The 12,512-nt window shown below is 42.5% G+C and overlaps 1 protein-coding gene and 1 non-coding gene across 3 annotated transcripts; both read left to right on the top strand.

The window, feature by feature from the left end:
• The first annotated feature begins 1,450 nt into the window (after window positions 1–1,450).
• Window positions 1,451–12,223, top strand: pprc1 (PPARG related coactivator 1). Of its 2 annotated transcripts, none has more exons than XM_051421323.1 (14): window positions 1,451–1,582; window positions 3,975–4,070; window positions 4,210–4,359; window positions 4,549–4,629; window positions 4,724–6,821; window positions 7,394–7,447; window positions 8,442–8,502; window positions 8,764–8,831; window positions 9,078–9,798; window positions 9,911–10,114; window positions 10,230–10,281; window positions 10,413–10,534; window positions 10,858–11,009; window positions 11,763–12,223. In XM_051421323.1, the coding sequence occupies exons 1-14, from the start codon at window positions 1,502–1,504 to the stop codon at window positions 11,861–11,863; spliced, it is 4,041 nt and encodes a 1,346-aa protein (XP_051277283.1). In that variant the 5' UTR covers window positions 1,451–1,501; the 3' UTR covers window positions 11,864–12,223. The 2 variants fall into 2 exon arrangements, with proteins under 2 accessions (XP_051277283.1, XP_051277282.1); XM_051421322.1 differs by having other exon boundaries at window positions 10,230–10,308.
• Window positions 10,640–10,778, top strand: LOC127352486 (small nucleolar RNA SNORA50). Its single transcript, XR_007881098.1, has one exon. It is a non-coding gene; the product is annotated as a small nucleolar RNA SNORA50 (small nucleolar RNA).
• Window positions 12,224–12,512: the final 289 nt, after the last annotated feature.

Here is a 12,512-nt window from a genome sequence, read left to right as displayed (position 1 = left end):
GATGTGTACTCCCATCCTTGCTCCTAAAGGGAAGCTCCAATAAACTGCTTCTGATCCTGAATTTCCATCATTACTTTAATAAGACATGACAACATATGCAGTGCAACTCATAGCACCTCATTAGACCAGTTCCTCTCTAAAACATATTCTTGTCTCCATTACTTACAATTCATTAGATTAATGGCTCTATAAAGGTAGGTAGGTATATTTGAATTCTAAACCATGTGATCTTTAAGCTCTAAAGTAGAGAAATGATCCATAACATTCATGTTTGCGTGTTGCTGTTGCTGTTGTAGTGTGCTGCATGTTTTCCATAGTGTGTGTCCCTTCTAGTGTTACCAGATTCCTGGAAGAGTTATGAGCACGTGGTTGTGTTGTTGTATAGGATTGAATGGCATCGTAAGGTGACTGACAGTTCTGCTGCTTTGTGCGTAACTACGGCTGACAAAACATCAGAAACATATTTCACTATCACAAAGTCAACACCACAAACTGCTGCCTCAGAAGTGATCATAGAGCGAATATATCAATTATTATTATTATTTAAATAAATAGAGGAGTCTCAACAAAAAGTGAGCATTTGAAGTGAGGAGTATTGCATTTGTTGTTTCTATTTTTCTGGTCACTTAATGTATCATGACAATTTTGGAATAATTAAATTTGATCTTACAGTGTTAAATGGTGCTATAGAGGGATCTCTGCAGATGAGAGATTAATTGCACAGTTTGTATATGACTTAAGATAAGATAAGATAAGATAAGATAAAATAGACTTTATTGATCCCACACTGGTGAAATTCACACGTTACAGAAGCTCAAGATAAAACACAGCAGATAATACAAAAACAAATACACATTAAATAACAAAATAAAATAGAAAGATACACTAATACCTCCATTATAAGGCTACAAGTAACAATTGTTCTCATAATCAATGAATCTACTCTCAAATGTCACAATCAAAACAGCTAAAAACAGAGAAAAGCAGCAAAACATCACATTTGTGAAGCTGGAACAAGCAAACACTGTGTTGCCTAATAAATGTCCTAATGAATTCAGTTATCAAACTTTTTTACAAACTTTATTTTCTGTCCATCAACTTGAAATCACACTTTTTTTTCTCCACTTTCTATCTACTGTAACTAACCTACCTGCCATGTGTTGTTTCTGCCATTGATAAACCACTATGGCTATAAAAAATAAATGAAAGTAAGATAAGTAACAACAAAAAGTTATGCATCGTGTATCTGTGTCCTCTTCATCTTTGCAGCAGAAACCAAAACAGCCAGCCACCACAAGGCAGTAGAGGACTTCATGTGTGGGTTTTAAAACTACAAAAGCAACGTGGTCACATAACCCCTGACCCCCCTCGCGGCGTCATTCTGCGTCATTTTGCCGGGAATGTCGGACCACGTGTCCCCTGCCGGCGTGCTTGTTCCTCCAATGCGCGATTCATTACTTTTCATTCCGAAACGAGTCGGCGTAGGGAGTATACTTGCAAGATGGCGGCGCGGTGGGGAGCAGGCGAGGAGACTTTAACTGCGTGCAATATGGAAATGTTCACTCTGGATACACTAGACGAGGTACAGAACATATTCTACACTTTATTTCCCGGCATGTTATCCCGCTGTTACTAGTTTTGTGTGTGTTTTCTGGACGCAGGGCAGAGCGCGTGTTGTGTGTGCGAGCTGTGCACTGCGCATGGAAAAGTGACACGTGGATGCAACCGTAGTATCCACTAGTCCAAAACTTATATATATATATAAAAACATTAAAAAAAATACTGCATTGTCTTATGGGGATTTTTTAACCTGATAAGTGTGGTTGTGTGTGTTTTATAAAATAATACATTAATGCTTTTAAGCGTGCTGGTATTCGTTGGTGTTAACGATAGCTGAGTGTGGCCATTGATCTTTCATCTTTCTCCCTTCATAATATAAACAGCCGCTTAAACAAGTGAAGTGACAGTTATGTGTATTTGATGGTTGTTGACCTGGCTTGTGTACAGGTCGTTTAATGGATGTCGGTGATTTGCGTTTAAGCTCCATCAGTCGGGGTTTCTGTGCAAAAGTACTTGTGTGTGTGTGTGTGTGTGTGTGTGTGTGTGTGTGTGTGAACTGATTCATACACACGTGGTAACAAACACTGCAAGATGCTAGTCTGCTAGCTTCTCATAGCCAAGGTGCTCCTGGTCCTGGTTAAGGTGTGCTTGCACGTTGATTTGGCCGTGGTGTAGTTTTACAGGCAGCCTGCCAGCACATTGCAGTAATGTGTCATCAGGGATGGTGATGCACACAATGATGAAGCTCTTTTTATTTTAAATGTAAATATATATATATATATATATATATATATATATATTTATGTATATATAGTTGGACAATGATTTCAGTCAGTACAGTTACAGACCTGTGTCAATATTAACTCTGACACAAGTCACATACCAAGTATTCATTCATAACCTTGTGTGTGTGTGTGTGTCCACATGTGGTTTAGTCGTGGTGAATCACATGTTGGCTTCTTTCACGCATGCGCAGAAAGCACAATCATTTGACTCCCTATACACACCCTTCCATGGAGTTCAAAAATAAAGACCCGTAGTTTTTTTTTTTTTTAACGCTTGTTGTAATTAAAGTCAGTAAAAGTGTTTTTTTAAATGTTTCTTATCTGTTGGTAGTATAAACACATCAGACAGGGGCAGAGATTTGGGCCCTGATCGGGTTTGTTGTAGTGCAACACGTGGGCTGGGTAGCCTCCTTTTTGGACGGGGTGAGGCAAGGATCAAACATGTCTGCCCACTGTGTGTGCATGTGTAGACAGAAACACGTGGGTCACTGTAAGATACTATTGCCTTTTTAGACGACAGTGTCTAATGTTAGCAGTAGTTTGCTCATAAAAGGGAATCTGTGTGCTGCACTTAATGTAGTTTTGCATATGACTTAAAATCTGAGGAGTCACATTTGATCTTAAACATTTCAACAGTTGATTGAATTACAGAATTTATTAAGTGTTTCAGACTCACCAATGTTTATTGTCTTCTTTGTGCAATTGGATAATTATTTAACTTGATATTTATGTTAGTTATATGTAAAGTTATGCTTTACTTTGATAGTTTAAGTGTGAATTGGAGGCCTGCGTGTCCAAGAGGTGCTTGCTCCAATGTTCTTGTATATTTCAGATTATAGGAAAATGCCTCCGGTATTTTGTTTTCCAATTCTTCAAGTTGGAACTAAAAACACGTGCCCTGTGTTGCCCCCTGGGGTTTCCTTTTCTGACTCTCATTTTCGAATGCCTGACTTGAGTTTAGGCTTCCTCCCAGCTCCAACCACTAAATAAATAAGATGTATTGACCTATTTTGCTGTTTAAACTTTTAAACAGACTAGACTTTTTAAAATAGCATTGTCCGTTAAATTATTTGGTTGGCTTGGACCAGGAAGTTAACTTTCCTTAAACATATTTACCTTGTACAACACTGGTTTTATAAAGGATTTGGCAGAGTGCTTTTTAAAGAAAGGAAATAAAACAAACAGGAAGGTCCAGTTGTAAAGAAAATGCACCCCAGTGGTCATTATGATACAACAAGGATGGTTACCCTCTGGAACAGATCTTTAACTCCCAGAACCCAAATGAACCTCACGTCTACAAACCTTTTCAAAAAATAAAGCATAGACTTTTGAGTTTATAGTAAACTAAGGTTGCTGCCACGACACAATAACATGCCAAGCTTCTAAATATTAATATAGATTTAAGTGAGCTGTTTAAAATGTTAATAACAGACATAAATGGTTTTATTGTTTGAATTTTGGGAGTACTGATAGTGTTATTAGTAACTGTTTGTCTTCATCCACTTTGTACTGTGGTAATCAAACGTTAGTCGGCACAATTATGTACTTGTGCATTAACCATATTTTTGGGTTTGTCAGTTTTGGTTGTGTTTGTGCCAAATAAATCTTAATTGCATTTTTAATTTCTAGGATGCTGTTCTGAGCCCCGGAGAAACTCTGGAGGCCCTTCAAAGCTGCTTAGACCCCTCCATCCTTTCTATCTTTGAGGACACGCCAACAATAGAGGCAAGGCTAATTAAACATGGTTGAACTTACGTATTACAGTAACCTAAGAGTTCTACGACATGTAAGCTTTGTACAGTTGTTTTTACTTATACTCCCCCCGTTGTGCATGCTTTGACCTAATTTCCATGTGTTTATTTAGACTAAAGGACTAGATGAGGAAAGCGAAGCCACGCTGCTCACCGCCCTGACGGAGATCCTTGACAACGTTGATGATGAGAACCTGTCTCCGTTTGACACACTGCCTGACTCAGACCTGCTGTCAGGTCAGAAGGGCAGGGAACACTCTCCGGTTAGTGCCCAGCTGTCATGCATAACTCTCAAAGTGGCTCATAGTTTCATGACAACAGAGAGTGAAAGGGGGTTGGAAGGACAACCTGCTGACCTCTGTAGTTCTAAACATATTTCTCGCTTATTATGTCTGTAAATGTGAAAAAAGGCATTAATGTGATTCTGCTTTTGTTTATCTTTTGCTCTGTAGCTCAGGAGATTGCTGTGTCTGTCCCGTTCCCCTCCAGAGAAAGATGCACTATGTAGCCAAAGAGCTTTATCAACTGGAAAGGTAGGTTTCCCCTCTCATAAGCAATGGGTATATAAACTTGTATATCACAGATTTTGAAACTTATTTGGATATTTGTCTCCTTGTCTGTGCCCAGAGCCTCCCCAGGAAACAAGCAGACTCTCTCCAGAGGAGTGATGGTGAGGAAGAGGAAGATGGCTCCCTCACTCTAAGCCCAGTGCGGAACAATTTATCTCTTGAAAGTGACTTGCTGGACTGGGAAGGTCTGACCCTCCCTCTTCCTGTAACCTTTGAGCAGGAGGGTGAAGATGGTGTTTCATTTAGCCTGGGGGACTTGGTCAGGCATATGCACCCATACTGTATGGCCATCTGTGTGGAGAATGACGAGGGGGAACAGATGTTGCCCGAAGGAGGAATCTTACTTGAAGTTGTGGACCAGGGGGAAAATGGAGAGCCCATCCTGGCCATCCCAGACATGGATCTCCCCCTCTCTCTGCCACATGAAGAGCAGTCTTCAGAAAATGAGCAGAAAGTTTCAGATGAAGCTGAAGACGGGGCGTCTGACAGTTCGGAGCTTTTGATCGTTGATGATGAAGATGTAACTGTCAGCGAGGCTCCGGTGAAAGCTGCTGCCCCAGTGACACCAGACCAGTGTTCAAATATGAAAGACGAGATGATCATTAAGAGACAGAAGGAAGAGATCAAAGAGAAAAGCCCCTCCCGCAGAAAAAAGAAAAAGAAATGCAAGGAACAGTGCCAACCTGAACCTGTGGAGGGAAGGGTCCTGAGGAGTGGCACCGTCAGAAACACGGCACAGGAATCAGCCAAAAAGCCTGAAAAAAGGTCATTCAAAGAGGAGAAGAAACATAAACTCCCAAAGGTTTCTCTTGCCTCAGCTCCAGCTTCTCCCTCAGTCAAACCTAAGAAACTAAACTCATGCCAAACTGAAACACAAACAGAAATCACCACTACAACACTACTGCCTGAAACAGACGTGCAAGTTGCCACATCTGTGTCACCGAGACGGGAGACGACTCAGTTAAGTGCAAACCCAGAGAAGAGTCAGCCTAGGTGTTCGCCCACAGGAGTGATCTCCCAACAGCCCGATCAAACGCCTAAACAGCCTGCCCAGGCCCCTGAGAAGCTGGAAGACTCATCAGCAGCTCCCTCTGTTGTCCTCCCCCCGGTGTCTTCAGAAAACCCCGCAGCTGCTGCAAGTCCCATAACACCCCAGATGACACCATCTGTTAGTGAGGCCCTCCCTCCTGTGGCCCCTGCAGTCTTAGAGCCAAAGCCCAAATCACTCAGTCTAGCTGAGTACCGGCGTCTCCGACAGCAGAAAAAGCCTACTCCGGTGGAAAAACAAGACAGCGACAACAGCACCAAGTGGCCCAGCCTTCCGGAGCTTCCCAAAGAGCTTCTCCCTATTCCCTGCCTTCCTGACCCCAGCTTCAAGGATCCTCGGCGCCCCACCCCTCAGGCAGCGAAGAAGGAAGTGGAGGAGATCAAACCTGCCTGGCAGCCAAGGGGACCATGTGCACCACCCACCCCTGAGGCACTGCTGGTGCCACCGGCCTACATGGTTGCCTCATCCAGCAAGGCTTCGGCTGCTACACCTGTTCCTAAACCCCAGCAAACACCCGAACCTTCGAAACCATCTCTCCCCCAAAACCCCTCAGCTCCTGCCCCTGATTCAGTGAAGAATATCCCCACACATCAGAACACCACCGCTCAACCTGCAGTGCCTCACAGCTCTGGTTCTCCAACTTCTTTCAAACCTGACTCGTCGTCAGCAGTTGGGAAATGTTCTCCTGCCCGTTCAGGGGGAAAGGGTGAAGTCGATAAGATGCCCCAATCTCTGCCTGTATCTCCTAAGTCTGTAGAGCTCACTAAAACATGTCCTAAAACCACTACAGATGTCATCAAACCCACCGCTGCTACTGTGTCTGCTCCCAGTGCCCCCCAGAAGATCACTGTTGTTTTCCAGAAGGTGCCTGAGGTCACTGCTCCTATCTTGTTGGATAACCGCATCACACCTGATAGCAAGTCCTCCAAATCCACAACCAGTGGTACCCAGTCCTGTTCTTCTCCCGTTACGCATCCCTCAGACTCCCTGATTGTAAAGGTGAAACCTGTTGTACTTGAAACGAAAGAGAAACCCACTACAGCACTGAAACCCCAAAAGGCAAAGAGCCCCACACAGGAACTGATCGAGGCCTTCACAACTGAGATAGGTAAGCCTAAAGTGGATTGCATATTTTATTTAATCAAATGTTTTGTTCATGAAAAGGCTGGTGGTAACGACCATTTCATTTCTGTGAGTGTTCTTTTTGATTGAAGCCATGTGATGTTTTCTTGTGAACAAATCCACATTTAAGCAATTAAACTAGCAACTGGTATTTATCTACAAAGCCCTGGTCAGAAAATGTCCTTATGTCTGCTACTCTGCAACTCCAGCCTGTACTTAATCTGCTCTACTGATGGGCTGATGTGCAGAAATAATTTAGGAAAGGCTGTGTCTGTTGTTGATGCAGTAAAATAATATGCAGTGTCACTATAAAAATTAAGACTCTCTATAAACACTTGTAATCATTGTACAGCTGTCTGTCATCCCATTAATTGAGCCCATATTCTGTTTGTTTATTACTGTACACTCGGTTTATTTCAGTGTAACTGAAGCGGAACATTTCTGTATAAGATCATGTATGCTCAGCCATAATACCCTGTATAATGGTTAAATAAGTACAATTCTATTATAGGTTTGTGTTACAATCCAGTCCATAAAAATATGATTTGTGTATTTCAGGTATTGAAGCTGCTGATCTGACCAGCTTGCTGGAGCAGTTTGAGGAAACACAAGGTAAACAATAATGGCTGATTTTTATTTTTCACTGTATCCATTCTGCCCATTGCAAGCAGTTTTTATAATACCTAATTTCTGGCATAATGTTGAGTGTACTGGCCAATTAGCTTAGTGGGTCACATTCTGTATCACGCTAAATGTCGTATCAGTTTTCCTGGTTTCGTAATGGCAGGAAGTAGCATACAACTTTGCAGCACTATCTTGGTCAGCAGTAGTGGTTTAGTGGGTAGAAGGACATTGATTAAAATACTTCAAAGGACAGCAAGTGCCTACTTAGAGAGCGGCATTAATCAAAACAAATGCATTCCTGTTATTTGCCGCTGGCCATCAGTGAAGGTAAATGACCATTCACTTATATTTTATACGAGTGCCACCTCTGAGTTCATAGTCCAACAAAAGTGACCTACAGAACAAAGATTATCAGGCTGTTCATGTGAACTTGAAGCTTATCTGATCCTCAGTCGTGTGTTTAACATCAAAGATTGCAAGAGACTTCTGACACTGTCAAAATGGCAGTTTTATTTTTCTACTGAAACCGTCCCCTTTAAAAGATGGGTGATGTGTGGGGGGGGGGGCAGAGAAGCCGCTTTGTGCTCTTGTCTGCTCAGCTGCTGGAATTTTGCCCTGTCCACAAATCCATTTAACTCTCGCCCTGCTGTCTTTGTTTGGGCGGATGTACAAGCCCCAACCCTAACAAGTGGCTAGACTCTGTATGTGCTATTACTCATGTCAGTGGACTTATTGATGGTTATTGAACCAGTGTACTGTCTGTACCATGATTAATGTAGCTGCTGACCATTTTGGAGAATCCCCATGGAACATAAACTGTGTACTAATATTAGGGGCTCAGAACAAACCATACACTGCATTTACACCTGACACCTACAGTTGTACAGCACTTTTATCTACACCATTTTTCATTTCTTGTTGGGAGGTTGTTAAATTATTCCCTTTGCTGATGCACTTATTTCCTTGTTCCTTTTCCCTTCAGCCAAAGAGGAGCAATGTGTGCCGGAGGTCTCTGGTAGAGCAGCAGCTGTAGGAAACTCTAGGTGAGTTACCCTACAGCCTCCAAGCTGCTCTGTGTGAATGCTGGAGTCAGTTTTCCCTGAGTGATAGCTGTTTGCTGTGTGTGTGTTTGTGTGGAGGTGACACACCTTTTGCCAAGACCTACCGCAAACCATGGTTTTGTCTGGCCACACCAATGGCCTTCTCACGTCTGGTTTTGCAACACTCAAATCCAAAGGCCAACTGAGGGGGCAGCTCCACTATTTATGAGTGATATACTGACAGACTCTTGTTCCCCTTTGCAGTGTTGAGTTGGCTCCAGAGAAAACCATTGTGGAGCGTGTGAGAGCTAATGACCTCTCAAGTACTGCAGGTAATTCCGCATTTTGACTTTGGCTTCAAGATGAGTCCATTAAGCTAAATCATTTAAATAACTTGAAGAAAAAGTAAAATTTTTATCTTTTTATAAAGTTGAAAATTAGAAGTGTTTCCATTTTATCCTGTGCTCTGAATGCTTCCAACAGTCATCAGATAGATCATGATCAGAGATTGGCTACCTTGCAGCACGGGTAGCCAACTGGGTGTAATTGTGGTGCACTTTCTTTTCGCTCTGCTTCAGCTCTGACTCCTCCAGCCACTCCTCCCCACCAAATGTGGAAACCCCTGGCCCCTGTGGCCCTGCTGGGGAAGAACAAGGCTGCTGAGGCCTCCAAGTCAAGCCCCTCCAAGGTGATCCAGATAGATGCCCGGCCTCTGCCCTCAAGCAGGTCCCGCAGCAAACCCACTCCTGCTGCCGCCACGGTTGCCCCTGAAGTGGCATGCATGGACCATGATTATTGCCTCCCCAACAAAGGCACTGGAGAGGCAGGCAAGCGCTGGAATGTCAAACAGCAGTCTTTCATCACTATTAAACCCATCAAGCCCACTGCAACCACTACACAAACACCCCCAGCTGCCCCGGCATCGTCTGCCCAGTCTACAACAAACACTGCAGTTACAACCAAAACACAAGAATTTCCACTGCGAGAGCCCCTGGATCACAGAACTGGTGGGGTGGAGAGAAGCTCTGTTCTGGAGACTCCTGATGCTTCGCCCGCTCGGCAGGAGACTTATGCCACTGTTGGAGAAGGGAGCCCCAGGAGAGGGCCTTTGGGGAGGTCCTACCGTCGGCATGCTGCTTCTCGCACACCCAGCCCCAGATCTAGTCCTAAAGAGAGGCCTGGAGGAAGGTCTAGAAAAAGGAGATCCCATCGCTCTCCCAGCCCCATGTCCAGCGGTTCAGAGTCAGACTCCCATTCCTCTAGATCTCGGTCTAGATCACACTCTCCATCTAAGAAAAGGTTAGGCCTGCAGTCAAGATTGCTTCGGTTCATGCAGCATCCTGATAACCATTTCAGGAGAGTTTCATTTCCCTTATTAATCACTGCCACTCCCTCCTATTTTCCTCTCTAGGTATCGCCCCTGTCACTCAAGGAGTAGTTCCAGCTCCTCATCCTGTTCCTCATCCCGGTCCTCTCCCTCTGTGTCCCGCTCCCCTCCCAGGAGAAGGAGGTACTCTTACTCTTCCTCTCGTTCTGGCTCTTGGAGTTGCTCCAGGTCACGGTCTCGATCCCCTCAGAGACGACCACAGTGGAATAGAAGCAGAAGATTGTACAGGTACGGTATATGAATCACGCTCATCTGGGTGCTAGTCATGGGTTTTATAACTGTACTGTACTGTAGCTGACAATCAATGAAAAAATTATTAAAGATTTCCTCTTGTCTTCCTCAGTCCCTCATGTAGGCCCGACTATGGTTACAGCGTGAAGATGAATGAAAATGAGGTGAAGAGATGCAAGGAGAAAGCCATTGTAAGTTAATGTTTCACATTAACGCAATGTGCGAATGTCTCAAAGCAAAATAGTTGTAATATTGTTAACTGTAAATCATCTGATCAACTACTTTCTTGTCTCAGGAGGAGCGCCGGGTTGTTTATGTTGGTCGAATTCGGGGATCGATGACCCAAAAAGAACTTAAAGAGCGCTTCTCTTTATTTGGCGAGATTGAAGAATGCACCCTGCACTTTAGAGACCACGGGTGAGTAAATACACGGCTAGTATTATACGTGCACTTCATTGTGTGGCTTTCTAATAAGGGATTACTCCACTGTTTACATTGTTTTAAGGTTATGATATGAGGAAATTGCACTGTCTTTGAACCTTTTTGGTCTTGTCTGTGACCTCTTAGGCCAAGCTACAGTGCTAAAGCAAACTCAGGCTTGTTTATAACTGGGGCCTCCTGGCAACACCCCAGGTTGCTCTTTTAAAAGCAAGTCACAGCCAGACCTGTTGTAGCTTTCACTAGACCTGTGACAAACTCAAAATGAATTACAGGCTGACGTTTTTGCTTATCTGTCACAGGGACAACTACGGGTTTGTGACTTATTACGACACCAAGGATGCTTTCACGGCCATTGAGAATGGAGGCAAACTGCGCAAGCCCGATGAGCTGCCGTTTGATCTCTGTTTTGGTGGAAGGAGACAGTTCTGCCAGTCCAGCTATGCTGACCTGGGTACGCATAAATCAGCAGTTACTGTAGCTCTTACCCAGAGTGCTGTTGATCCATCCAAATAGTAATGATGTGGTTTGCAGAAGATTCCAGATATTGGCTGCAGTTCATCCTGATACAGTGTGCTCATCACTAGCTAAATACAACTGAGAGCCATTGTGCTTTGTGAACTCGAATAACTCTTGGCAAATCACATGGCAACTATTTGGAGGGATAGGAAACTGTAGTTTTAATGTTCTAGAAGAGAGATCATTTTCAAAAGTATACATTAGGGATGCAAGTCATGTCCTCTGTATTGATTTTATGAATATGGAGGTTTTATTGTTTCAATGACAGGCCAGGTCAATTAAATTTTTGTTGATTCTGGTGTCTCAACATATTAAAATGTTTCCCTTTTTGGACTTTTTCTGGCAATGTGACACTTTTTTTTAAATTTTTTTTTATGAAAGAATCTAGTGTTTCTCACCCAAATTGTATTCATTGAAGAGTGGAGAAGGTTTTAAAACAGTTTGCAAAATTTACACTTACTAAAAATAAAATAAATGTGGTCATAAAATAAAATTGAGATGGGTTTTGCTGGGGATTTGAACTCATGACTTAAGTGTTTATAACATCATGGCTATAGCAGTGGTTTCAAGTGGTTTTTTTTGTTTTCTTTTTAAATGACCCTGTTTGACCCACATTCATTATGTTCTGCTGTCCTTGTCCCTTTTTTTATTTTGATGCAACGCTAACTGTGTGTCCTTGTCTTTTCAGATTCAAATAGAGACTACGATCCATTGCCTGCAAAAGCCAAGTTTAATGCACTAGACTTTGACACTTTACTGAAGCAGGCCCAGCAGAATCTGAAGAGGTAACAGGAGGCCTGCAGCAGGAAGCAGCTGACACTTACCTCAGAGCCAATGGTTGGCTCCTCACCTGCAACACTGTCTTTACATTTTTAGTTGTTGCATTACTTTTGCATAATTTTATTTTGTTTCTGCAAGCTAACACCTTCTATTGAAGTGAAGATTTGTAATGAAAGTAGTAAAAGAAAAAAAATGGAATAAGTAAAATATTTTTTTTAAAGTTTATTTAAATGTAAAATCAAAGTTGAATTGTATTGAGAGAAATCATTTTAAAAGGGGGAAGGTAAGTGGACTGGAGCTCCCTAATTACTGGGAGAGGTTGTAATACATTTGAATGTAGTACAAACCTAAATAAAAAGAGAACCTGAACTGCATTGTTTGTTCTTCATTCACCTGTCTGCATTGCTTTTTGTCATTGTTTCATTGCATTCTATAAACACAAAGGGATTTGTTAGAGAGCTAATAGGCCTCGTTCACATAAGACAGTTAACATGTACTAAAAAAAAAAAAAAACATAGGTGTTCATAATAAAAGAAATAATGGCTGAATTCAGTTTTGCTGCTTTTGGTTTCAGGGAATTGATATATTACTAATTGTTGTGCATGAAAAGGCACAGGTGAAAACAATTCAGTTAATGGTTGTTTGGCTCCATTTAACT

This window comes from Dicentrarchus labrax, unplaced genomic scaffold, assembly GCF_905237075.1.
Source record: "Dicentrarchus labrax unplaced genomic scaffold, dlabrax2021, whole genome shotgun sequence".
NCBI lineage: Eukaryota > Metazoa > Chordata > Actinopteri > Moronidae > Dicentrarchus > Dicentrarchus labrax.
This window is presented reverse-complemented; position numbering and strand designations above follow the sequence as displayed.

Excerpts from the sequence above, each read along its gene's own strand:
- pprc1 (XM_051421322.1), top strand. The coding sequence starts at position 1,502 with ATGGCGGCGCGGTGGGGAGCAGGCGAGGAGACTTTAACTGCGTGCAAT. Across the intron at positions 4,360-4,548 it reads AGGGCAGGGAACACTCTCCG|CTCAGGAGATTGCTGTGTCT; the intron begins GTTAGTGCCCAG and ends TTTGCTCTGTAG. Across the intron at positions 8,832-9,077 it reads TGACCTCTCAAGTACTGCAG|CTCTGACTCCTCCAGCCACT; the intron begins GTAATTCCGCAT and ends GCTCTGCTTCAG.